General features: G+C 33.9%; 1 protein-coding gene across 6 annotated transcripts in view; it reads right to left on the bottom strand.

Annotated features, from left to right (window-relative positions):
* The window catches only part of STXBP5L (syntaxin binding protein 5-like), a 335,496-nt gene that overhangs the window by 89,701 nt on the left and 221,365 nt on the right, over window positions 1–24,430 (bottom strand). For all 6 annotated transcript variants that reach the window (XM_010845396.1, XM_010845399.1, XM_010845394.1 and 3 more), the window contains exon 19: window positions 20,997–21,148. In XM_010845396.1, coding sequence (XP_010843698.1) covers window positions 20,997–21,148 — 152 coding nt within the window. The remainder of the gene's footprint in view (window positions 1–20,996; window positions 21,149–24,430) is intronic.

Below are 24,430 nucleotides of genomic sequence, written 5' to 3'. Positions count from 1 at the left end.
ATCTCAAAAATATACAAGCAACTCCTACAGCTCAACTCCAGAAAAATAAATGACCCAATCAAAAAATGGGCCAAAGATCTAAATAGACATTTCTCCAAAGAAGACATACAGATGGCTAACAAACACATGAAAAGATGCTCAACATCACTCATTATCAGAGAAATGCAAATCAAAACCACTATGAGGTACCATTTCACACCAGTCAGAATGGCTGCGATCCAAAAGTCTACAAATAATAAATGCTGGAGAGGGTGTGGAGAAAAGGGAACCCTCTTATACTGTTGGTGGGAATGCAAACTAGTACAGCCACTATGGAGAACAGTGTGGAGATTCCTTAAAAAACTGGAAATAGAACTGCCTTATGATCCAGCAATCCCACTGCTGGGCATACACACTGAGGAAACCAGGAGGGAAAGAGACACGTGTACTCCAGTGTTCATCGCAGCACTGTTTATAATAGCCTGGACATGGAAGCAACCTAGATGTCCATCAGCAGATGAATGGATAAGAAAGCTGTGGTACATATACACAATGGAGTATTACTCAGCCATTAAAAAGAATACATTTGAATCAGTTCTAATGAGGTGGATGAAACTGGAGCCTATTATACAGAGTGAAGTAAGCCAGAAGGACAAACACCAATACAGTATACTAACGCATATATATGGAATTTAGAAAGATGGTAACGATAACCCTGTATACGAGACAGCAAAAGAGACACTGATGTATAGAACAGGATTATGGACTCTGTGGGAGAGGGAGAGGGTGGGAAGATTTGGGAGAATGGCATTGAAACATGTGAAATGTCATGTATGAAACGAGATGCCAGTCCAGGTTCAATGCACGATGCTGGATGCTTGGGGCTGGTGCACTGGGACGACCCAGAGGGATGGTATGGGGAGGGAGGAGGGAGGAGGGTTCAGGATGGGGAACACATGAGAAATAAAGGAATAAAAAATTTAAAAAAAAAAAAAAGAAATTTTTAAATTAAAAAACTATCATAGTTTTAAAAGAAAAAAAAAATATCCAGTAATTGTTGAATTGTCTGTTTCTCCCTTTGAGTCTGTCAGATATTGCTTCAAATACTTTGTAACTCTATTGTTAGGTATCTGAAGTGAAGTGAAGTGAAAGTCGCTCAGTTGTGTCCGACTCTTTGTGACCCCATGGACTGTATAGTCCATGGAATTCTCCAGGCCAGAATACTGGAGTGGGTAGCCTTTCCCTTCTTCAGAGGATCTTCCCAACCCAGGGATTGAACCCAGGTCTCCTGCATTGCAGGCAGATTCTTTACCAGCTGAGCCACAAGGGAAGCCCATGAATACTGGAGTGGGTAGCCCAACCCAGGAATAGAACTGGCATCTCCTGCATTGCAGGTGGATTGTTTACCAACTGAGCTGTTAGGGAAGCTAGTTGTTAGGTTTGTTACATCTTCTTGATATACTGACCATTTTTATCACTTTAAATGTCCCTTTTTAATAAAAATTTTTTATTCAAAATCTTTTTGTCTGATATTAGTAGAGCTATTCCAGTTTTTTTTTTTTTAATGTTTGCTGTTTGTCTGATATTTTTCTATCCTTTTACTTTTCCCATTTGTATCTTTTGGTGTCACCTTCAGACAGCATGGAATTGGATCTTGATTTATTTAAAAATTCAGCTCAACAATCTGTCTTTTGATTTTTTTATTATTATTATCTATCCACATTAAATGTTATTACTGATACAGGGTTACATGTGTCATTTTAGGTTTCCTGCATAACTCATGTATTTCTATTCTAATTCTTCCTTATTGCTTTGCTTGTATTTAAGTAAATACTTAAGTGATATTTAGATAGTAAAGTGATAAATTGTACCCTATATTTTTGGAGCTCTTAGTGGTTATTCTGAGATTTAACATATACATCTTGTAAGAATCTATTTCTGATGTATACTAAATTCCAGTAGATATAGAAACGTTATTCTTGTAGCACCATTTCTTCTTCCTCTTTTATATGCTATTACTGGTATACATATTATATCCGTATGTATTACAAACCCCAACAACATATTGCTATAATTATTGCTTTATATAATTTTATTTTTTATAAAAGTCAAGAGAAGAGAACATACATATATTTATAAGTTTGTATATTAACCTTCTGATTTACCATTGTGGCTTTCTTCATTTGTTCTGGTAGAGCCATCATCTACTTACTCAGATATCAATACAACTTTGCTCCCACCACCTTCTTTGTGTTACTGGAAAACATATTACATTTCTATATATTATTGGCCTACCAATACAATTTTATACATATTGTTTCAGAAATTGCTTTTTAAATCAGTTAAGAGAAGACATACACACTTACTCTATTAGTTTATAACTACCATAACAGTGTTGTCTCTTTGTCTAGATTTAAATTACCATTTGGGTCACTTTCTTTCAGCCTGAAGATCTCCCTCAGTAATTCTCTGAGGATGGCTTTTGCTAGAAGAAAAATGGCTCAGAGGTTAAAGCATCTGCCTGGAATACGGGAGATCTGGGTTTGATCCCTGGGTCGGGATGATCCCCTGGAGAAGGAAATGGCAACCCACTCCAGTACTCTTGCCTGGAGAATCCCATGGAGGGAGGAGCCTGGTAGGCTACAGTCCATGGGGTCGCTAAGAGTCAGACATGACTGAGCGATTTCACTTTCTCTGCTAGAAGAAAATTCTGTTTTTGTTTATCTGGGAATACTTTTTTTTTTTTTTTAATAATAAGCAATAATCTTGTAAAGCAGTCAAAATACAAATAATATAGCTAATAGCATTAGTGGAATTATAAGTAAATATTTTGGCCATAAGCCTTTCTGGGAATACCTTTATTTAACCTACATTTTTTAATGTGGTTTTGCTGGTGATAAGAATCTTTATATATATTTTTTTCCTTTTAGCACTTTGAAAATCTCATCCTAAAGTCTTCTGGCTTCCCCTGTGTCTGTCCTATTTTTTGAGTCATACGTGATAAGTCATTTTTCTGTTATTTTTTTTTAACATTTTCTAGTTTTCCAGCATTTTTACTATGATATGCATCAGTGTGGTATCTTTGCTTTTATCCTACCTGGACTTCTTCAAATTCTGGAAGTTTTCATGTTCTTTTTCTCTCTTCCCTTATTCTACTACTTTATTATGGACATATTGGTGCATTTAAGTGTCCCATACTTCTCTAAAGTTAATTTTCTGCATTTTTCTCTGTTCTTAAGAATGCATAATTTCTATCAACCTACCTTCCAATTTGCTGATTCTTATTTCTGCTAGTTCAATCTACTATTGAGTTCCTCTACTGAATTTTTCTCTCATTTATTATACTTTGCAACACTAGAATTTCCATTTGGTTCTTTTTCCAGAACCCTATCACCTCATCTCCTCTTGCTCACTCCTCTGACAACCACCAATATGTTCTCTGTATATATCAGCTTATTTTTTTGCAGGTTTTGTTTTTAGGTTCCACATATATGTAATATACAGCATTTGTTTTTCTCTGTTTGACATAATTCACTTAGCATATTGGCCTCAAGAGCCACTCATGTTTTCACAAAGGTAAGATTTCCTTTTTTTATGGCTGAATTAATATTCCATTGCATATTGTCTTTATCCATTCATCATCAATGATCACTTAAGTTGTTTCTGTATCTTAGCTATTTTAAATAATGCTGCAATAAGCATGAGGGTGCATGTATCTTTTTCAGTGTTTTCATTTTCTTTGGATACATACTCAGAAGTGGAATTGCTAGATCATATAGTAGTTCCATTTCTAATTTTTTGATAAACTTCCATACTGTTTATCACAGTGCTCGAACCAATTTCTTTCCCACCAACAGTGCAAAAGTTCCCTTTTATCCATGTCCTTGTCAATATTTGTTATTTCCTGTATTTTTTATAATAGCCACTCTAAGAGCTCCAAAGTAATTTCTCATTGTAGTTTTAATTTGCATTTCCCTGATGATGCACCTTTTCTTTTTAAAAATTTATTGAAGTATAGTTGATTTTAAATTTTGTGTGTTAGTTCCACAGCAAAGTGATTAGTTACATAGCAAAATGATTTGTTTGTACATCCACATATTAATTTTTTTCAGATTCTTTTCTCATATAGGTTATCACAGAATATTTAGTAGAGTTGCCTGTGCTATACAGTAGATCCTTCTATGTTATCTATTTTGTATACTGTATGTGTATGCTAATTTCAAGGTCCTGATTTATCTCACCCACTCCCATACACACTCATTTCCCCTTTGGTAACCATAAATTTGTTTTTAATATCTATAAGTCTGTTTCTGCTTTGTAAATAAGTTCATTTATATAACATTTACTGTTGATTCCACATATGAGTAATATATGTTATTTATCTTTGTCTGACTTCACTTAGTATGATAATCTCTAGGTCCGTCCATGTTGCTGCAATGGCATTATTTCGTTCTTCTTTATGGTTGAGTTAAGGGCTTGCCTTATGGCGCAGCTGGTAAAGAATCCACCTGCAATGCGGGAGACCTGAGTTCGATCCCTGGGTTGGGAAGATCTCCTGGAGAAGGGAAAGGCTACCCACTCCAGTATTCTGGCCTGGAGAATTCCATGTATAGTCCATGGGGTTGCAAACAGTCAGACACGACTGAGGGACTTTCACTTCACTTTATGACTAACATTCCCTTGTATGTATGTACCACATCTTCTTTATGTATTTATCTGTCGATGGACACTTACATTGCTTTCATGTCTTGGCTATTGTAAACAGTGCTGCTGTGAACACTGGGGTGCATGTATCTTTATCTTTTCTAATAATGGTTTTCCAGGATATATGCCCAGAAGTGGGATTACTAGATCATATAATAGTTCTATTTTCGTTTTTGAAGGAACTTTCATACTGTTCTCTGTAGTAGCTGTATCAGTATGCACTCCTATCAACAGTGTAGGAGGATTCTTTTTCTCCACACCCTCTTCAGCATTTATTGTTTGTAGATATTTGATGATGGCCATTCTGACTAATGTTAAGGTAACTTCATTGTGGTTTTGATGTGCATTTCTCTGATTATTAGTGATGTTGAGCATCATTTCATGTGCTTTTTAGCCATCTGTGTGTCTTCTCTGGAGAAATGTCTGTTTAGATCTTTTGCCAGTTTTTATATTTTTTTAAAAAAATTATTTATTTACTTGCTTTTTGCCTGTATTCAGCCTTTGTTACTGCATGAGGGCCTTCTCTAATTGTGGCGAGTGGGGTCTACTCTTCATTACAGAATGCAGGCTTCTGATCACGGTGGCTTCTCTTGCTGAGGAGCATGGGCTCTCGGGCACACAGCCTTCAGTAGTTTTGGCCCACAGACTTAATTGCCTCATGGCATGTGGGACATTCCCTGACCAGGGACTGAACCCATGTCTGCTGCATTGGCAGGTGGATTCTTAACCACTGGACCACCAGGGAAGCCCTCTGCCCATTTTTTGATTGTTTTGTTTTTAATATTGAGATTCATGTGCTGTTTGTATACTTTGAAGATAAATCCCTTGTTGGTTGCTTTGTTTGCAGATATATTCTCCCATTCTGAGGGTTATCTTTTTGTTTCACTTATAGTTTGCTGTGCAAAAGCTTTTAAGATTAATTAAAGTCCCATTTGTTTTTTGTTTTTTCATTATTCTAAGAGGTGAATTGAAAAAGATCTTGCTATGATTTATGTCAAGGAGTGTTCGTCCTGTTTTCCTGAAAGACTTTTATAGTATCGGCCTTACATTTAGGTCTTTAATCCATTTTGAGTTTTTGTGTATGGTATTGTAGTTTAGTCACTAAATCACGTCCAACTCTTTTGCAACCCCATGGATTGTAGCCTGCCAGGCTCCTCCATCCATGGGATTTCCCAGGCAAGAATATTGAAGTGGGTTGCCATTTCCTCCTTCAGGGGATCTTCCTGACCCACGTCTCCTTCATTGGCAGGTGAATTCTTTACCACTGAACCCACCAGGAAAGCCCATAGAGTGTTAGGGAGTGTTCTAATTTTATTCATTTATATGTAGCTATCCAGTTTTCCCAGCAGCACTTACTGAAGAAACGACCTTTTCTCCATTGTATATTCTTGCTTCCTTTGTCATAGATTAGTGACCAGGGGTATATGGTTTATTGCTTGTCTTTCTGTCCTGTTCCATTAATCTATATTTCTGGTTTTGTGCCAGTACCATACTGCTTTGATTACTGAATATTTGTAGTATTATCTGAAATCAGGGAGCCTGATTCTTCCAACTCCATTTTTCTTACCTAGAATTCCTTTGGCTATCCATGGTCTTTTGTATTTCCACACAAACTGTAGACTTTTTTGTTCCAGTTATTCAAAAAAAGTCATTAGTAATTTGATAGGGATTGCACTGAATCTGTAGTATAGTCATTTTGACAGTATTTATTCTTCCAATCAAACAGCATTTGTGTTGTCTTTACTTTCATTAGCATCTTACAGTTTTCAGAGTACAAGTCTTTTGCTTCCTTAGGTAAATTTATTCCTAGTTATTTTATTCTTTTTTGATGAGATGGTAAATGGGATTGTTTCCTTAATTTTTCTTTCTGATGTCTCATTGTAACTGTATGCAAGTGATTTCTGTGTATTAATTTTAATCTTGCAACCAAATTTATTTACCACATTCATTTATGAGATCTAGTAGTTTTCTGGTAACATCTTTAGGATTTTTATATGTATAGTATCAAATCATCTGCAAACAGTGACAGTTTTACTTCTTTTTTCCAATTTGGATTCCTTTTATTTTTTCTCTGATTGCTGTTGCTAGGACTTCTAAAACTATGCTGAATAAAAATGACAGTGGACATCCTTGCCTGATACCTGATGTTAGAGGGAATGCTTTCAGCTTTTCACCACTGAGTATGATGTTATCTGCAGGTCAGTGATGGCCTTTATTGTGTTGAGGTATGTTCCTTCTATCCCCATTTTCTGCAGAGTTTTTATCTTAAACGGGTATTGAATTTTATCGAAAGCTTTTTCTGCATCTATTGAGATGATCATATGGTTTTTATTCTTCAATTTGTTAATATGGTATAACACTGATTTATTTTTGGATATTGAAACAGCCTTGCATCCCTGTGATAAACCCCACTGGATCATGGTATATGATTCTTTTAACATATTGTTGGATTCAGTTTGCTAGTATTTAGTGGAGGATTTTTGCATCTGTGTTCATCAGTGTTATTGGCATCTAATATTCTTTTTTGGTGGTATCTTAGTCTGGTTTTGGTATCAGGGTGATAGTGGCCTCATAAAAAGAGGTTGGGAGTGTTCCTTCCTCTAATTTTTTGGGAAGAATTTCAAAAGAATAGGCATTTCGTTGTTTTTTTTTTTTTTTTATGTAATCCCACTTGTTTATTTTTTATTACATTTTCTTTGGTTTTGGGGTCAAAAAAAAATCACTGCCAATACCCATGTCACAGAGTTTACCACTTATGTTTTCTTGTAGTTTTATGGTTTCAGATCTTACATTTAAGTCTTTTATCCATTTTGAGTTAATTATTATGTATGGTCTAAGATCTATTTGCTATGTTATATAACTTCCATGTTTTGTTGGTATTATCTATTTGATGGGGCATTATCATCATAGTTTCCCTTCCTTCTATAGTTCTTTAAACATTTTTTAAAGTTGCTGTGAGATCTTTGTTAAATTCAACATCTGGGCCCTCTCAGAGGCAGTGTCTGTTTCCTTGCTTTTTCCTGTGAATAGGTAACACTTTCCTATTTCTTTGCAAGTCTCATATAATATTTTGTTAGCTGGACATGGCAACCCACTCCAGTACTCTTGCCTGGAAAATCCCATGGATGGAGGAGCCTGGTAGGCTGCAGTCCATGGGGTCTCTAAGAGTCGGACACAACTGAGCGACTTCACTTTCACTTTTCACTTTTATGCATTGGAGGAGGAAATGGCAACCCACTCCAGTATTCTTGCCTGGAGAATCCCAGGGACGGCAAGGCCTGGTGGGCTGCCGTCTATGGGGTCACACAGAGTCGGACAAGACTGAAGCGACTTAGCAGCAGCAGCAGTGGCAGCTGAACATTTTAGGCAATATAGCAATTCTGGATGCTGATTACTGATTTCACTCCCCATTTCTGGTTTTTATTGTTATTTGCTTATTTGTTTAGTAATCTGGCTAGACTACTTTAGTGAAATTTACTTTCCTTACCTTGTGAAGGCTTTGATATTGTCCTCAGAAGGTGCAGCCTTCAGTGTACACAGTCACTCTGAAACAGCAGTGGTTTTTTTCAGCAGGGCTCTCTTTGATGCTTTCCCTGGTCTCTCTGGAAGGCTGTCTGCCTTTGTTGATATCACTTCTAGCTATTAGGTATCACAATTACAGCCAAGTGATTACTCTGCTATTTTAGAGAACACCCTGGCCCAAATATTATTCCAACATTAAATTTGGACAGGGGTCATATTTGAAGCCATTCTTGGAGGTTTATTCAAACCTCAGGAGAAGTTGTCTTAGCTATCTCTTTTCTAGGTTCTCTCCAGTGAACCAGCTGACTATGTTCTAGCTGGTTACTCTTAGGAAGAACTACCTTCCTCTTATTTTATTTCTATCAAATACTTCATCAGTTTTGAGGGCATTTTTATGCTTGAATTTCTCAAATTGTTTTAAATTGAGCTAGTTCGCTTGAAGAGAGCATCAGAATTCGCAGTTCTTATAGACTATCTCATCCCCTGAGCAAAACCTCTAAGTCTCTAGGCTGGGGTAGAGGTGGTAACCTCTGATTTTATTTGACTTTTTTTTTGGCATGAAACTTCTGCCTTATGAGCATGCTGGTGTGAGAACAGTCAGAACATCAGCATTTTTGACTTGTCATACCTGGAGTAGAACTTCTGTCCTATTAGTTTGGGACTGGCAGGGGAAGGGAGCCTCTGACCTCTTGACCACACTCAGCAGGAATTTGGACTTTTCAACTTTGAGTTAGAGCAGGAAATGCTGGCAACTTGAAGGCAGGAGAGGTACAGTGCAAGTTGTGCCTCAGGTCTACAAACTCTCACTTTTTAAACCAAGTTTCAATATAGTTTCTTGAATCAATGCTTTTTCATTTTCTGCATCCTCTTAGGACAATTACCAGAGACTAAGTGATTGGTTTTTTAAAAACAGGTTTTACCAGTTATGCTTTCTCTCTGTAGAATGTATCCCTGGTGCTTCTCAGGTTGGTATCTGAAAAATCTATCCTGTATAGGATAGTTTTAAGAATATTTCTCAAAGAAAAAAAGCATTTCTCAATTGTTTACTGCTATTATATAGGGATATAGTTGATTTTTGTATACTGACTTGTATTCTTTGATGTTGCAAAATTCATAATTGTTTTTACAGCTTTTTTGTTTATTCTTTTGGGTTTCCTACATATACCACAATACTACTGGCAAATAAAGAGTTTTAGTGTTTTCCTTCTGATCTTTATACAAATTACTTTTTAGCTTGCTTTTTGCCCCTACTTAAATCAAGCACAATGTTGAACAAAGATAATGAGAGTGGACATCAGTCCCTTATAACCAGTTCTAGTAGAAAAACATTCAATATTTTAATATTATTTCATAATTATGTTAGTAAATTTTTCAGAGATGGGTTTTATTCAATTTAGGATATATTTTTCTATTCCTAATTTTCTGAGGATTTTTATCATAAATAAGTTAAATTATGAGTTTTTTGCATGTATTGAGGTAATTACATATTTTTCCTTTGTTATGTTAATTGGATGTTTTGCATTGATTTTCAAATATTAAACATATTCTTGGTAGAAATCCACCTGTTATATTTCATCTTTGTTACAGACATCTGTCTTCCATTTGCTAATATATTATTTATCACTTTTGCATCTATGTTCATAAGTGAGACTGGTCTGTACTTTCCCTTAAGTTACTATTTTTGTCAGATTTTCAACATTGTGCTGGCCTCATAACCTACTGGGAAGAATTCTCTTTTTTTCTAGTTCTCAAATTGTTTGCATAAAGTATGGGTTATTTCTTTCTTAAATGTTTGAATTAGTCAGTGAGGCCTGCAGTTTTCTTTGCTGTGAATATTTAACTGAATAGAAGAAAATGTTAAAAAAACATGAGTCTATTTATATTTTCCAATGTGTCACTTTTAAAAATTTGTCGCTTTTTATAATTTTTTTCCTTTCAAGAAATCTCTTAATTTCATCTACATTTGGTTATTATGCTTTTATTCTTTCTTGATCAGTCTTACTAGGGTTTTATAGATCATAGTAATTTTTTTTTTTAAGAATTATCTTGTGGGATTGTTGATCTACTCTATCTTTTGCCCTCTATTTCACTGATTTCATTTCACTCTTTCACTGATTTAATTTCTTTCCTTTGTTTACTTTGGGTTACACTATTCTTTTTCAGTGTTTTAACTAAGAAGATTTTTTTAGATTATTGATTTGAGACCCTTTTTTCTAATTTAAGCTTCTAGTGTTCTAAATTTTCCATTAGGTACTACTTTAGCAACATCGCAGTATCACAAATTTTGGTATTTTGTGTTTATACTTTCACTAAGTTAAAAAATAATTTTAAAAAATCCCTAATGATTTCTTCAAGACATGAGCTATTCTTAATTTTCAAATATTTGGAGATTTTAAGACATATTTCTGCTATTGGTTTCTAATTTAATTTCTTTTATGATTAGAGAACACACTGTGCTTGATGTTAATTTGTTATTGTTTCATGACAGTCCATATTTGTGAATGTTCCACGTTGCAAAAAAAAAAAAAAGTGTATTTTCATTAATATGCAGGTGTCTATTTATGTCAGGTCAATTTTGTTAGGAGAGTTGCTTAAGTTTTTTACAGGCTTACAAATTTTTATCCTTTGTCAGACTGCTCAAGTGAAGTGCTAATCATTCGGATTCTAGAAAGTATTGAGCTAAGCTGTGGCTGGCCTGCAGCTTTAATTAGATTCAGTTTCCCTTCAAAATCTTTGCTCCTCAATCCAACCTTCAAACTTTCCTATTCACTTTTTTAACGGGCTGATTCCTAATATTCCCAGTATTTGTGGAGAAAGAGAGTTGAGATGCAGTTTCAGATAGTTTAATTCAGCTTGGGTCAGATTCTATAATAACCCCTGAATGCAAGCACTTTGAGACTGCATGAATTTTCTACTTTTACCCACTAGATGCCAGTAGAGCACTCCTTCCCCAAGTCGTAACAACCAAAAATGTTTCCAGACATTGCCATATGTCCCCTGGGGGACAAAATCATACTGAGTTGAGAACCACTGCTCTAAATTATATTAGCTGTTTTATTTGTTTGACTTACACAAGATGACTGTTAAACTCTAGAAAACTCACATCTATTATTAAGTAACATATCTCATATCTTTTTTATTCTTTGTTCATAGAATTCAAAGATGGAACCTTATATTTTACCTACTAATTACAGACCAGTGTGCTTTTCAATACAAAGTCTGGAGTAAGAAAACACTCTGTAAAACTGATTTCAAAAAGAAAGGAAACCCATCAAAATACAAAACTGAAAAACAGAGATGCAAAAATCACTTGTTTAATTTCTCAACCAAATCATACATTTTGTAATTTGTGTGATTACAAATTATACCCTCTGATTCTATAGCTTTTTCCTTTTATGTACCTCTCTATTACAATAGAGAAAGCTTACTCTTGGATACTAATTTTTGTACATATGCTCTAATATCCTCCCCTCTCACTTTTCTGAGGGATTTTGCTGCTGCTTTGTGGATCATTCAATAGTCACATCAACTTAAAAATATGCTCTTTATCTAAAATGAAAAATATCCTCCTCTTAACACTTTCTTCCTATGCAAGTACTGACCTGTTTTTGGCACCCCTTCATAACCAAACATCTTGAAAGAGTTATTTACTTGTGCTCATTGCCACTCCTTAGTCTAAAATAATTGTGGTTTCTATCCCAATACTTTTCCAAAACTACTTTGTAAAGGGTCACTAATAACCTTCACAGCACAACACTCACTAATCACTTTTCTGAACTTAACCCTACTATATCATTTGATGTGGCTGACCACTTCTTGAAACATCCCCCTTTATTATGGTTTCTTCAATAGTCTCCTCATTTCTTCTCTTCTCTCTGGTAAGTCTTCTCTGCCAGCTACTCTTCTTCCTTTGGAAATTAAATGTAATTCCTGATGTCTTTGTTCACAAACCCTCACTTCCCTTCTTCTACTTCCTCCATAACTACCATTACATACTAAATTTGTATATGTATGTAATTTGATTTGTTTACCTGTCCACTTGTCATCTTCACTTCATAACAGGTATATCAAAGTTTAGCAAGTCTAAAACTCAACTCTTTAGTCCCTACCACCATGCCATGCACTAACCCTAGCTTCTTCATCTTTGTAAATAATATCATGATACAGTCATTGGCTCAAGCCCAGATTTGGGAAATAATCTTTTATTGTACTTTCTGATATCCCAAATTAAACTGCAGTTAGTAGCTCTGCGTTTTCCTCCAACAACACTGCTATCACCCTAGTCAAAGTTACCTTCATTTCTTGCCTGGAGTATAATATTGGCCTTCCAACTGGTATATTTGCTTTCATTCTTTTTTGGCCTCACAGGGTTTTTTTCATTCAGCAGTGTGGGTAATATTTTTAAGATATAAATCAAAGCCTATCATTTCCTTGCTCAAAATAAAACTGTTTTCTCATAACTGCTTCAGAAATTTGTATGATCTTGTCCCTGTTCATCTAGACATCAAAATATTAACCCACTTTTCCTGTCAATCACTACATCCCCAGACTCCTTGACCTTCTTTCTATTTCTAGAAGATAAAGTCCTTAACCACTTTAGAACCTTCTTACAAGCTCTCCACTCTGCCTGGAACATACTGCTCTCTGCCTTTCATGTGACCAGCTCTTTTTTTTTTTTTAATAACTCTTTGAGGTTTAATCGGCCTATTTACAAAGTATTTAATTTGATAAATCTTAACAATCAAGATAATAAATGTATCCATCATGTCCAAGAATTTCTTTGTGTCCTTTTATAACCCTCCCTTCCAGACCCTTCTCTATCCCCAGGCAACTGTGGATCTGCTTTCTGTCACTCTGCATTAGTTTTCATTTCCTAGGATTTTTTATATAAATGGAATCATACAATATGTGCCCTTTTTATCTGTTTTCTCTTACTCCATGTAATTATTTTGAGGTTCATCCATGGTATAGCACATATCAGTAGTGCATGACTTTTTACTGCTGCATAGTAAACTACTGAACATATACATGAGGTTTGCTTATTCACTGAACTTTCGACGGAGACTTTAGATATTTCAGTTTTTGACTACTAAAGATGTTTGAATCTTCTGGTTGCTGTGAATGTCTTTGTATGGATACATGCTTTCATTTATTGAGGGTAACTATGATAACTACATGTATATAAACTGGCTAGGTCATATTAAGTATATGTTTAAATCTTTAAGAACCTGCCAAATGGTTTTATACCATTGTACATTCGCACCAGTAGTTTTATATTTCCTTTGCATTCTTGCCAGTTCTTGGTATGACCACTCTTTGTAATTTTAGCCACTATAATGTATTATTATCTTATTTTGTTTTGATTTTCTTAACAATGAATGTTCAGAATCTTTTATATGCTTATTTTTTAATCACTATTTTCATTTGTGAATTATTTATTCAAATCTTTGACTCACATTTTTATTGGGTTGCTTGCTTTCTTATTATTGAGTTTTTAGAAAATAAAAAATAAATTCTAGATACAAGTCCTTAATCAGATATACACTTTGCAAATATTTTCTCCTAGTATATGATTTAACTTTTCATTCTCAGAAGTGTCTTTTAAAGGGCAAAAATGTTTACTTTTGAAGAAATCTGATTTATATGTATGTTTGTTCCTTTATGAAACATGACATTGGTATATTCTCTAAAACATTTTTGCCTAAGTTCACAAAATTTTCTCCTTTTCCCCTAGATTTATGGTTTTAAGTTTTATATCAAAGCTTATTAACCACTGTAAATCATTAAAATTTAGTACAAAGTATGAATCAAAATAATTTTTTTTTTTTACAAAAGGATATTCAGTTGTTTAAATACAGTTAATAGAAAAGACTATTCTTTCTCTACGTAACTGCCTTTGCACCTTTGTAGAAAGATCAGCGTTCTTATATGTGTAGGTGTATCTCTGGAGTCTCTGTTGAGTTCCACTGACATATTTGTCTTTGGATCAATACCAACCTGACTCAGTAACACTAATTTTATTTATGTTGAAATTTATTTTTTATTTATGTTGAAATTTATTTTTTATTGGAGGATAATTGCCTTACATTGTTGTGTTGGTTTCTGCCATACAACAACATGAATTCAGCCCTATGTATACATATATCCCCTCTCTCTTGAACCTCCCTCCCACCCCACACCCCATTCCACCCCTCTAGGTCATCAAAAGCATTGGGCTGAGCTCCCTGTGTTACATAGCAACTTCCCACAAACTATTTATTTTACACATGGTAGTGTATACATATATATCATGTAGCGTATATCAATGCTACTTTCGCAATCCGTCCCCCTCTCTCCTTCCCCTACTGTAACACTAATTTTTAAAAAAGTCTTGATTAGGTGGTGGTGGTTCTTCAAGATCATTCTTTTTAAAGAATAATATTCTTTGGCTACTCTAAATCCTTTGCATTTCTATATGGGCTTTAGAATCAGTTTGTCAATTTCTATTAAAAAGTCTACAGGATATTTATTGGGACTATACTGAACTACAGATCAATTGGGAGAGAACCGATATCTTAATAATATTGATACATGTAATTCTTCATTTTTTTAGGTCTTTAACTTCTTTCAGAAATGTTTTCTGGTTTTCAATGCATGAGTCTTTCACATTTGTTGTTTAATTTATGACTAAATGTTACAGGTTGACAGAAATAAAATTGATTTTTTGTATATCAACCTTATATCCTGTACTTTGTTAAATTCACTTATTAGTTCTAGTAGCTTTTTTGTAGACTTTATTAGATTTTCTTCATAGATGATCATGTTGTCTATGAAAAAAGATGATTTAACTTCTTTTCCATTCCGGATAACTTTTATTTTTCTTGCCTGACTATACTGGCTAGAATCCCCAGTACAATGTTAATTAGAAGTGGATATGAATTACATTGATATTTTTCTAGTCTGCCTGGTGGTAAAAAATAGATACTATTTCCATTGTTTGAGTGTTGGGTACCATTTCCTTTAGTCCTTTCAGATGGTTCTTGTCCCAGGATAGCTACAGAATATGTATGGTACTTTGTTCAAGGAGGGAACTGTAGATCTCTGGGATCCTCTCCTTATGTGCTGGAGCTGCTTTGGTTTCCCTGGTTTCTCATCCCCATCTTCTCGACATAGGGAGCTGGTTTCCTCTTGGGTTTCCCCTTTGTCCCTTTGCTGCAATCTAGAAACTCTCTCAGGGCAGTAAACAGGTACGGTTATAGAGTTCACTTCTTTTGTTTCTCATCTGCCAGAAATTACTGGTTTTCATTGCCTGATGTTCCATGTCTTGAAAACCACAGTTTCATTCATCATGGCTGTTTATGTTTGTGTGTTTGGGGAAGGATGTTAAACCTTGTCCCTGTTATTCTATCTTGTTCAGAACTGTAAGTTCAAAGCTTTGTCTTATTCCTTCTTGTAAGGATTCACTTAAATGCTTCTTCCTCAGATAGGCCTTCACTGACAACACATTCAAAAATCAGCTCCTTTTCCATTTTTTTTCTTTGACAGCATTATCTTTTTTCAACTATAATTGTATGTCTAGAAATTTCTTTGTATGTTTTATCTTATAAATTGAGGGAAGAGACCATAATTATTTTATTCATTAAATATCTAGTACCAAAAAATATTTGACACAGATGATGCTTAATAAATATTCTTTAAATGAATGGACTTTTCCCATTTATTTGTTCTTTGAGGCATTCCTCTTATTCTTTGTTTTACTCTTCCTTCTTTCCTGACTTTCTCCAATCATTTTTTAAAAATATTTGACTCTCTTTTCTAATTCTCCTCTATTATCTTCCCCCCTTTTCTCCAATTTTTCTTTATGCTTCTGATTTGTGTATCCAGGATCTGTTATGACTCCCCATACTCTGAAAAAACTATGCAGTGAAAGAAAGAAAATATCTACATAGGATTGAAACTTTCCAATGGATTCCCTCATTGCATAACTAGAAACTGATGCATAAGCACAGTTTCTGATAATGTTCTACCCTAAGCATACTTTTTACTCCTTTGGTTCAAATGGTATTATTAGCAATTTTCAACTAGCAAAATTTGTCATTATCACAAGTAAAAAGTAAAAAGCACTAGGCAATGAAGCAGCTGACTGGATGTTAGCCCTAAATCTTCCATAAATTTGTTGTATTCTGCAAAAGTTATGTAACCTGTGGTGTGGCTTTCATCTTCTATGACGATAATTATAGAAAAATAATGTCTAATATTTATAGCAGTGCTATTATAAACACTAATCTTGAAAAGTTCCAAAAATCTCTAAAGGGTAAGTAGGGATTATGATTTTACTTTATGAGAAAAAAGAAACTCAGAGCAGTTAAATTATTTGCTTAAGATATAAATGTAATGTCTAGTCAGTAAGAAGAAAAGAAAGAACTTGATATAAACCTTCTGACCCTATGTCTCCTGCTTTTTCCAAAGCATTTCATTTCATTTACAAATCATAGTTTCACGGAAGACATGTAGCATCTCTTTATGGCCTTCTAAGGATTGATTTTTCTTATGTCTTGACACTTTAATTCTTTGTTTAGAAGAAACTATGATTTCTTTTCTAAGTTCCAGTGAATCCAGTAACTACAGAAGCCATGTCTACTCTCATTTATCAAATTTGAAAAGTCTCCCGTTGTTCATGTGAGTGAAAAGCATCACCGGTCAGACTCTATCCCACTACCATCATCACTGACTTACTGAGCTCATAGTTGTGCTGGTGTAAGAGGATAACAAGAAATTTACATATGATCTTCAGGTTCTCTTTGTGCACTTATAAAGGTAGAGCGTATGCATTAAAACACAAACAAACCTAAGTACCAGTTAAGTGGTTCAGAATCTATTGTGTCCAAGTCTGTACACTGTGGGCATTGTAGACATTTTAAATTAAGGAAATGGTGCAAAGCACTCTGATGGTAGCAGGAAAGGTTTACTAAAGAGAGTGAAATCTAAGGAAAGTTTCCAGAGAGTTCCACTTATAAGTGTAGTAAAAGCCACACACTGACTTAAAAGGAGTGTTTTTATAGGTGGAGTAGAAAATTCATTTGAAGATGTAGATAGGAATTATATTTTAGAGTACCCTGAAGGAAGGTTTAAAATCTTTTTTTTTTTTTATTCTGAAGACAACATAAGATTATTGAAGTAATCAAGGTAAATGACATTTAAGCTTTATATCATGGTTGATATTATAGACTTCATATAGTTTAACTAAGTGCCTGCTTCTTATTCTCAGTATCCAATTTCTTTTACTATAAAAGCATTACATGTTTATTATAGAAATACAATAAAATATATTAAAAGAAATTTATAAAATTTACAATCTCATGTTCCAGAAACTTCTTCCGTCTGTACAGATGGATACATTCACATATACACACACACAATAGGCGGATTCCACCATGGGAAGGCTAGACTAGGATTCTGAAGTTTGAATATGTATGTTAAACCACCTAGAGACTATTTTTAGGAAAAGTTTTGGCTGGACCCTTTTAGGTGGCAGGGGATGGGTAATGAACAGTATAGCAGAGAGGTCAGCAAATTTTTCATGTGAAGAGCAAGACAGTAAATATTTAAGTCTCATGGGCCAAATGGTTTCTGTTGCAACTACTCAACTCTGCCATTGTAACTTGGAAGCAGCCACAGACAATACGTAAATGAATGAGTTTGGCTGTGTTCCAGTAATACCTAGGGAATAGTTATGAGCAAAAATAAGTCACCTCTGGGCCCCAGAAATTTTAAAGGATTTCAATAGTACTAACATCCTTTAGTTAATGGAACACAAAGTTTTAGATTTTTATAAGTGATGTAATTTTGTTAAATATCTACAAGCTGGTGAGGTGAGGTCTGAAGAAATGCAGAATAAGAGCAACAAACGTGTGTGTATCCATATGTGTATATTTTATACAAACATGATATCATCTTATATGTATTGTTAAGCAAATGTTCTCAAACATAGCATAGATTAACATATATACACATCTTTTCATACCAATAAATATTCACCCATAGCATCACTAATATCTGCATCTCTAATCATACTCTCACTCTTCATTCTTTCTGCATCATTTTTAAGAATATCTGACTCCACCATTTTCAGATTTGCATTTGCTACCACAGTAAGAGTTACCATTACTGACTTTTATTTACAACCTTAATTTCCCAATGTCAGTGTTTGGCTCCTAAAATAAATAAATAAATGTTTATTTGCATATTCTATTTGAATGCAAAGCATCAGACATTGGAAATATTTGGCTCTAAGAAATCTAATTATACTGGAAAAAGCAAATATTGTGGCCCTGGTTACAATAATTTTCTAAAATAGCCAAAGGCACAAAGTTTCCAAAATAACCATTCCATTATTATTGATACTAGATTATCAGGTTTATTATTTACAAGGACACCATGGCTCTTCCTCCTCAAAACAAAAGACAATGGCTCGTGGACTAACAACACATGGTATGCATGATTTGAAAGAAACACTGAAACAATGAATATGGGTAAATAGGTATTTGACAGTAACTATTTGAAGTGGTTATGTAATTTTTATTAAAATTATCAGGTTGCATTTCCATAACAAAAATTTGCATGCATGCTGAATGTGTTTTAACAAACACATTACTGAGCACAGGTGTATGGATTTAACTCAAGCATTATGACTTAAAAAAGCTATTTGCCTAAGCTTTATAGAACTTACTCTGATAGGAAGTACGGATCCGTTTCGTTAAATCAGGATAAAAGTTAGACAGGCCACGCATGCAAAAGTTGTCTTTGGAACATGCCAGAACACCAGCATCAGCAGCAGGCAGAAGGAAGAGAGAAAAATAGTCTAAAGTGAAAGGAAGTGATATCATACCAGAATCTAGAACAGCCAAGATGAAGAAATTGCAGCAAGTTTAGGTAATCAAATTAGAAAGGAGATATTAAAAAAATAAATTAATTAGAAAGTAAGAGGTGATAGATGAATGATGAGTATGCTGTAGTAATTTTATTCAGTCAAGTCTCTTATAAAAATAAATGGCATTTCTCTTACATGCATTTTACATAGTAAACTTATTTAGCTTATAAATAATTTATATGTTATGTCATAAATATAAAAATGGTTGTCTTTAATTTTCAGTATTAACAAGAAAGCCTAAGGAGTTTAGTTTTTTTTTTTTAATAACAAAGTGAGTACTCATTATATAACTAAATACAAGCATAGTTTACTTCATCCCAGTTTTTCCCAATTTTTGAATCATTAAAATTCTGAGTTCCAATCATAATTTTTGAGGCTCAGTAAGTTTAAATTAAATGATAATTGAATTATCTCTTGTCAAAATACGCACTTAAGATCCACAGCTTTTCTGATTGAATTAGTGTTTCAGCAGACAAACAGTGCTTACTTTCCCCTAATATCTATAGAGAGTACACAAACTTTCAAAAATCAACCTTCTCTTTCTCAGTCATGAGGGAATCTCATGGTACATGCATGCACAATTTCTCTATTATGCTTTTCTTTCAAAAGCCAGTAGTCAAAGGAGCAGAACCTATCTAGTTTTATATTTCTAGCACTCCAAAATATTGCTGAAAGGAGTGCTAGAAATATAAAACTAGACAGGTTCTGCTCCTACGACTACTGGCTTTTGAAAGAAAGGCAGAATAGAGAAATTGTGCATGCATGATCCCTAAGAACAAAACCCAGATTCTGAAGGAGAACTTTTGTGCTCCTGAAAAGAGTCTAGACTATAAATCTGGAAAGGGTTGAGGCTTACAAAAGAAAGATTAACAAAGAATTTCAGTATATCAAGTAATTTTTTATTAGTCCCAAGGGAAACTTCACTTATTATCACTTTCATATGTTAAATTTGGCACACTTACAATTTAAAAAATAAAACCTACAATCATTTACTTTTTTTTTTTTTTACTTTATAATAGTCTTCGCTTGGTATATTTAGTAAAAGTGTCAATATTCAACTGATTGTTTTAAAAATACAGAAGATTTTAGAAACTGTATAATGTAATATGTAATACTGTAGACGCATGTCTAGCTGCAAACCATTTAGCTCAACCAGTTTTTTTTACCAACTAAACTATGTCAGTGGACAGAAAATATACAAAATATTGGCAATGTTTACAAAGCCAACTATTTGGATATTTACTGAAATTTCAGTAAAACATTGCATAACTTGGCATATCAAAGTTTGATATTACATGTAGAAAGTATTTTGGCTTGTTTAATAACTTTATATATTTTCCTTTATAATTGTCCTGTCAAGAAAAATATCATCTTTCATAGCACTGTAAAATGTTAATTAACATTTACTGCATTTGTGAAAATACCTCCAAGAAAGTCACCATCCAACAAGAAAAAATGACAGCTAAAAAATGGAGCTAATTTAAAAAATTATAATGGGTGAATAACTGTTACATTTTTAAAGCTATAGTATATTAGAAGAAAATTATCCCACACAACCATTGTAAGTAGTTTTTTTCAACAAAAGAGACTAATTTTCTTAGCATTTTTATATTCAATAGTGTCTTATTTTGTTATTTCTTAGGAATTCAATTTAAGAACATTGAGATGCTTCCTAACATTAATAACAAATTGAAGTTTAAACAACTTCTTTACCCTTTCAGAGTCTTGCTATATTTCTGCCCAATTTTACTTACATGGCATTATAAATTATGCTGATTTTATACTGCTGTGCATTTGAATAGCATCACAGAAGACAAGAAATCTAAAGGAAAAAAAACAGGTGAACTAAATAAGTTCATAATCATCTTGTTTTATCTCCTACCTGCAATGAACTGCTTGTTTTTTCGAGGAGACCGTGGTTGTCGTTGGTATATGTCACTTGATCTATACAGGTCAATGGTCCCCATGCTTAACAGTACAGTCTTCTGTATAAAATCCACCACAGCCAACCCATTGCAGTTCCCAAATGCAACTCTGAGAGAAAAAAAAAAATACAACTATAATGTATCACACCAACCATTATTATTTTGTCTCTGAATTAAAAAAATAAATATGATTATTGGAAAGTAATGCTTTAGGATTGGGTAAGTCAGGCAGTGATTGGTAGTCATGAAGGAAATGGTGTCTTTTATATAGGATAGGTTGCTGCTGCTGCTAAGTCACTTCAGTCGTGTCCGACTCTGTGTGACCCCATAGACGGCAGCCACCAGGCTCCCCCATCCCTGGGATTCTCCAGGCAAGAACACTGGAGTGGGTTGCCATTTCCTTCTCCAATGCAGGAAAGTGAAAAGTGAAAGTGAAGTCGCTCAGTCGTGTCCGACTCTTTTCGACCCCATGGACTGCAGCCTACTAGGCTCCTCCATCCATGGGATTTTCCAGGCAAGAGTACTGGAGTGGGGTGCCATTGCCTTCTCCGATAGGATAGGTTAACCTTGTATAATAGCCAGGACCACTGCAAAAAAACAGGAATGACCTGCAATAATGTTTTCTCAGATATTTTCTCATGTAAGTAGTGATTACTCAGCCTGTTCTTTAATAACTTGATTTTATGTGATTCTTCTGTAAAAGCAGAAAATCTTTCTGCTATGAAGGGGAAACTAGGTCAAGAAATGTCAGACTTTAATAGCTACAGATACTTAAGTATGCAATTAGATGCCTTTTTCAAATAAAATCATAATTTTGGGGTTCCAAATTAGTTCTCTTATTAAATAGAGTATATATTTAACATAAAATTTTATATAAAGATTAACTTCATATATCAAAGGTTTTGATACTATGGTAGATATGAAGAGAGAGAATTTTCATTCATAAAAATTAAATAATATCCTCAATCTTTTGTTCTTTATTTTGTCCCATTTATTAAACTACAGAGACTATTTGAATTAATTTCTTAACTAAATCTCCCTTAAAGATCTCCTAAGCAGATATTTTGATCACCTTAACCACTGTGCTGTGCTGAGTCGTGTCTGACTCTTTGCCACCCCATGGACTGTAGCCTGCCAGGCTCCTCTGTTGGCATATACTAAACTCTTTTTTTCTCCATTCACAACACGACTTCTAGCTGAAAAATTGTAAATCTGTGCTTTTTGCTTCCTAAATTAAATATAAAATAGTTCTATGCATGTTGTTTCCTCACTTTAAATAATTCCATGTTATTTTCTTAGATTGAATCTTGTGGACGAGTCACCAGCTACTGTAAATCTAGTTATTTCTACTGCTCCTCACTGCCTTTCTCACAATAAGTGAAAAGAAAAATTCTATCGTACTAGATGTTTATATGAAACAGCAAAAGTTCTACATCTTCCAGGAAGACTGACTCTGGAAACTGGAAAAAGCATTATAAGAGTCAGAAGATCCCATCTCATCATTTATAGATTATGTGACTGAGAAAAATTAATAAATATTGCCAGGCCTTAGTTTCTTTACTTTGTAATGAGAATTACAATGTTAGATTTATCTAGTTCAGAGCTTTTATGAGCATCAAATCAGAAATGTTATTAAAGTACTTTGAAATTTTCCACACAAAGTAGAATTGATCTTAATATTTCTTTATGTACAGTATTACATATTGTAGTGAATTAATATCTCTTAAATTTTTAATGTTAAAATGTAGTTCCTCTGCCTACAGGTATAAAAGAATTCCCAAATGCAATTTTGAGAAAAAAAGCAACTAGAATGTATGACACCAACAAAAATAATTATTTTTATTTTGAGTTAAAAATAAGAATACTACCTCCAATTGATTTTTAAATAAATAAATTAATTTAAAAATAACAATACTAGAAAGTTATACCTTAGGTTTGGGGAGGTGAGGCAATGGTTATTTGAAAGGATGTTGAATTTAATCTTATACCTTAACTAGAAAACTGGACAAAATATATTGAACAACAGTTTTCACATACTGGTCAACAGGAAACATAGAGTAAGATGAAAGAAGGATAACAAAATAAACTTTAGGCATTCTAGTTTAAGTGTTCTAGCTTAGCAGATGGAGAAATTTCCCAGGCTAGAGCACAGGAAACCAAAGCTCAAAGGACAGATCAGAAGTCTTGTTGAACTGAGGTGACAGAAATCAGAGTCTGATGCAGCAAAAGCAGTGAGCATTTATAAGGCAAAATACCAGAGAGAAGAGAGCAGCACAGATAGAATACACCAGAGGTTTATAGAATGGCTGTCTTTAGATTTTGTCTGGGTACTGATCTGTGCACCCATGTAAATAAAACTACCCCAGGCTTGGGAGCAAACTACCAAAAAAGGTAAAACGAGTAATTTGCAAAGCTCATCCAAGGCTGAGATGTCCAAATACATGGGAAAACAGATACAGGGGTGTCACTTCAGTAGTGGGAACAAATTAGCCATAAACTAGAGGCTTTTCTGGATCCATCCTAAACAAGCTCAAAAACAATTATTCTAAGTAACGTAACTTTCTTCCAGAAAACTACTGAAAAGAATCCAATAAAATATCATCATAAATATAAAATTCACAATGTTAACTACATGAAAAGTATTAATAGTAGGCATATAAAGAATTAAGAAAAAGACTGATAACCAGGGGGAAAAATAAATCAACAGAAACATATCTAGAAGTAAAATAGATGGTAAAATTGGCAGAAAAGGATGTTAAAAGTGCTTTGGAAAATATTCCAGATATTCAAGAAGGTTGAGGAAAACATGATTGTGGAAAATACATTTCTTATTCAGAATATTCACAGAACTCCCAGTAATAATAAGATAATTTGATTTAAAAAGTAGGCAAAAGATATAAACAGATGTTTCACATGTTAAACAACATGCACAAATGTGAAAATAGCACTTGAAAGATGCCAACCATAATTAGATACCAGGAATACGTAAATTAAAACCACAATTAGATACCACCGAACCCATCAGAGTAGATAAAACTGAAAAGATCAACACTATGCACTTCAACAGGTAGGTGGTAAAACCAAAACCCTCATACATTCTCAGAGAAATGCAAAATGATATAACCTCTTTATAAAACAGTTTATTCTGTCTCATAAATATATACTTATCACATGACTGAGAAATTCTGCTCTTATTTACCCATGAAAATACAAATAAATGTTACATAAGGACTTTTACTTGAATGCTAATAGTAGATTTATTCTTTATAGTCCCAAACTGGAAAAAACTCACATTTCCATCAATGGTTAATAGATACAACACATTTTTTTATATCCACATAATGGAATATTATGCAGAAATGAAAATGAACAAGTCACAAATATTATTAAT

This window comes from Bison bison, unplaced genomic scaffold (assembly GCF_000754665.1).
Source record: "Bison bison bison isolate TAMUID 2011002044 unplaced genomic scaffold, Bison_UMD1.0 scf7180017864215, whole genome shotgun sequence".
NCBI classification, from domain to species: domain Eukaryota; kingdom Metazoa; phylum Chordata; class Mammalia; order Artiodactyla; family Bovidae; genus Bison; species Bison bison.
The sequence above is the reverse complement of the archived record's forward strand: the minus strand, read 5'-3'. Positions and strand labels throughout refer to the sequence as shown.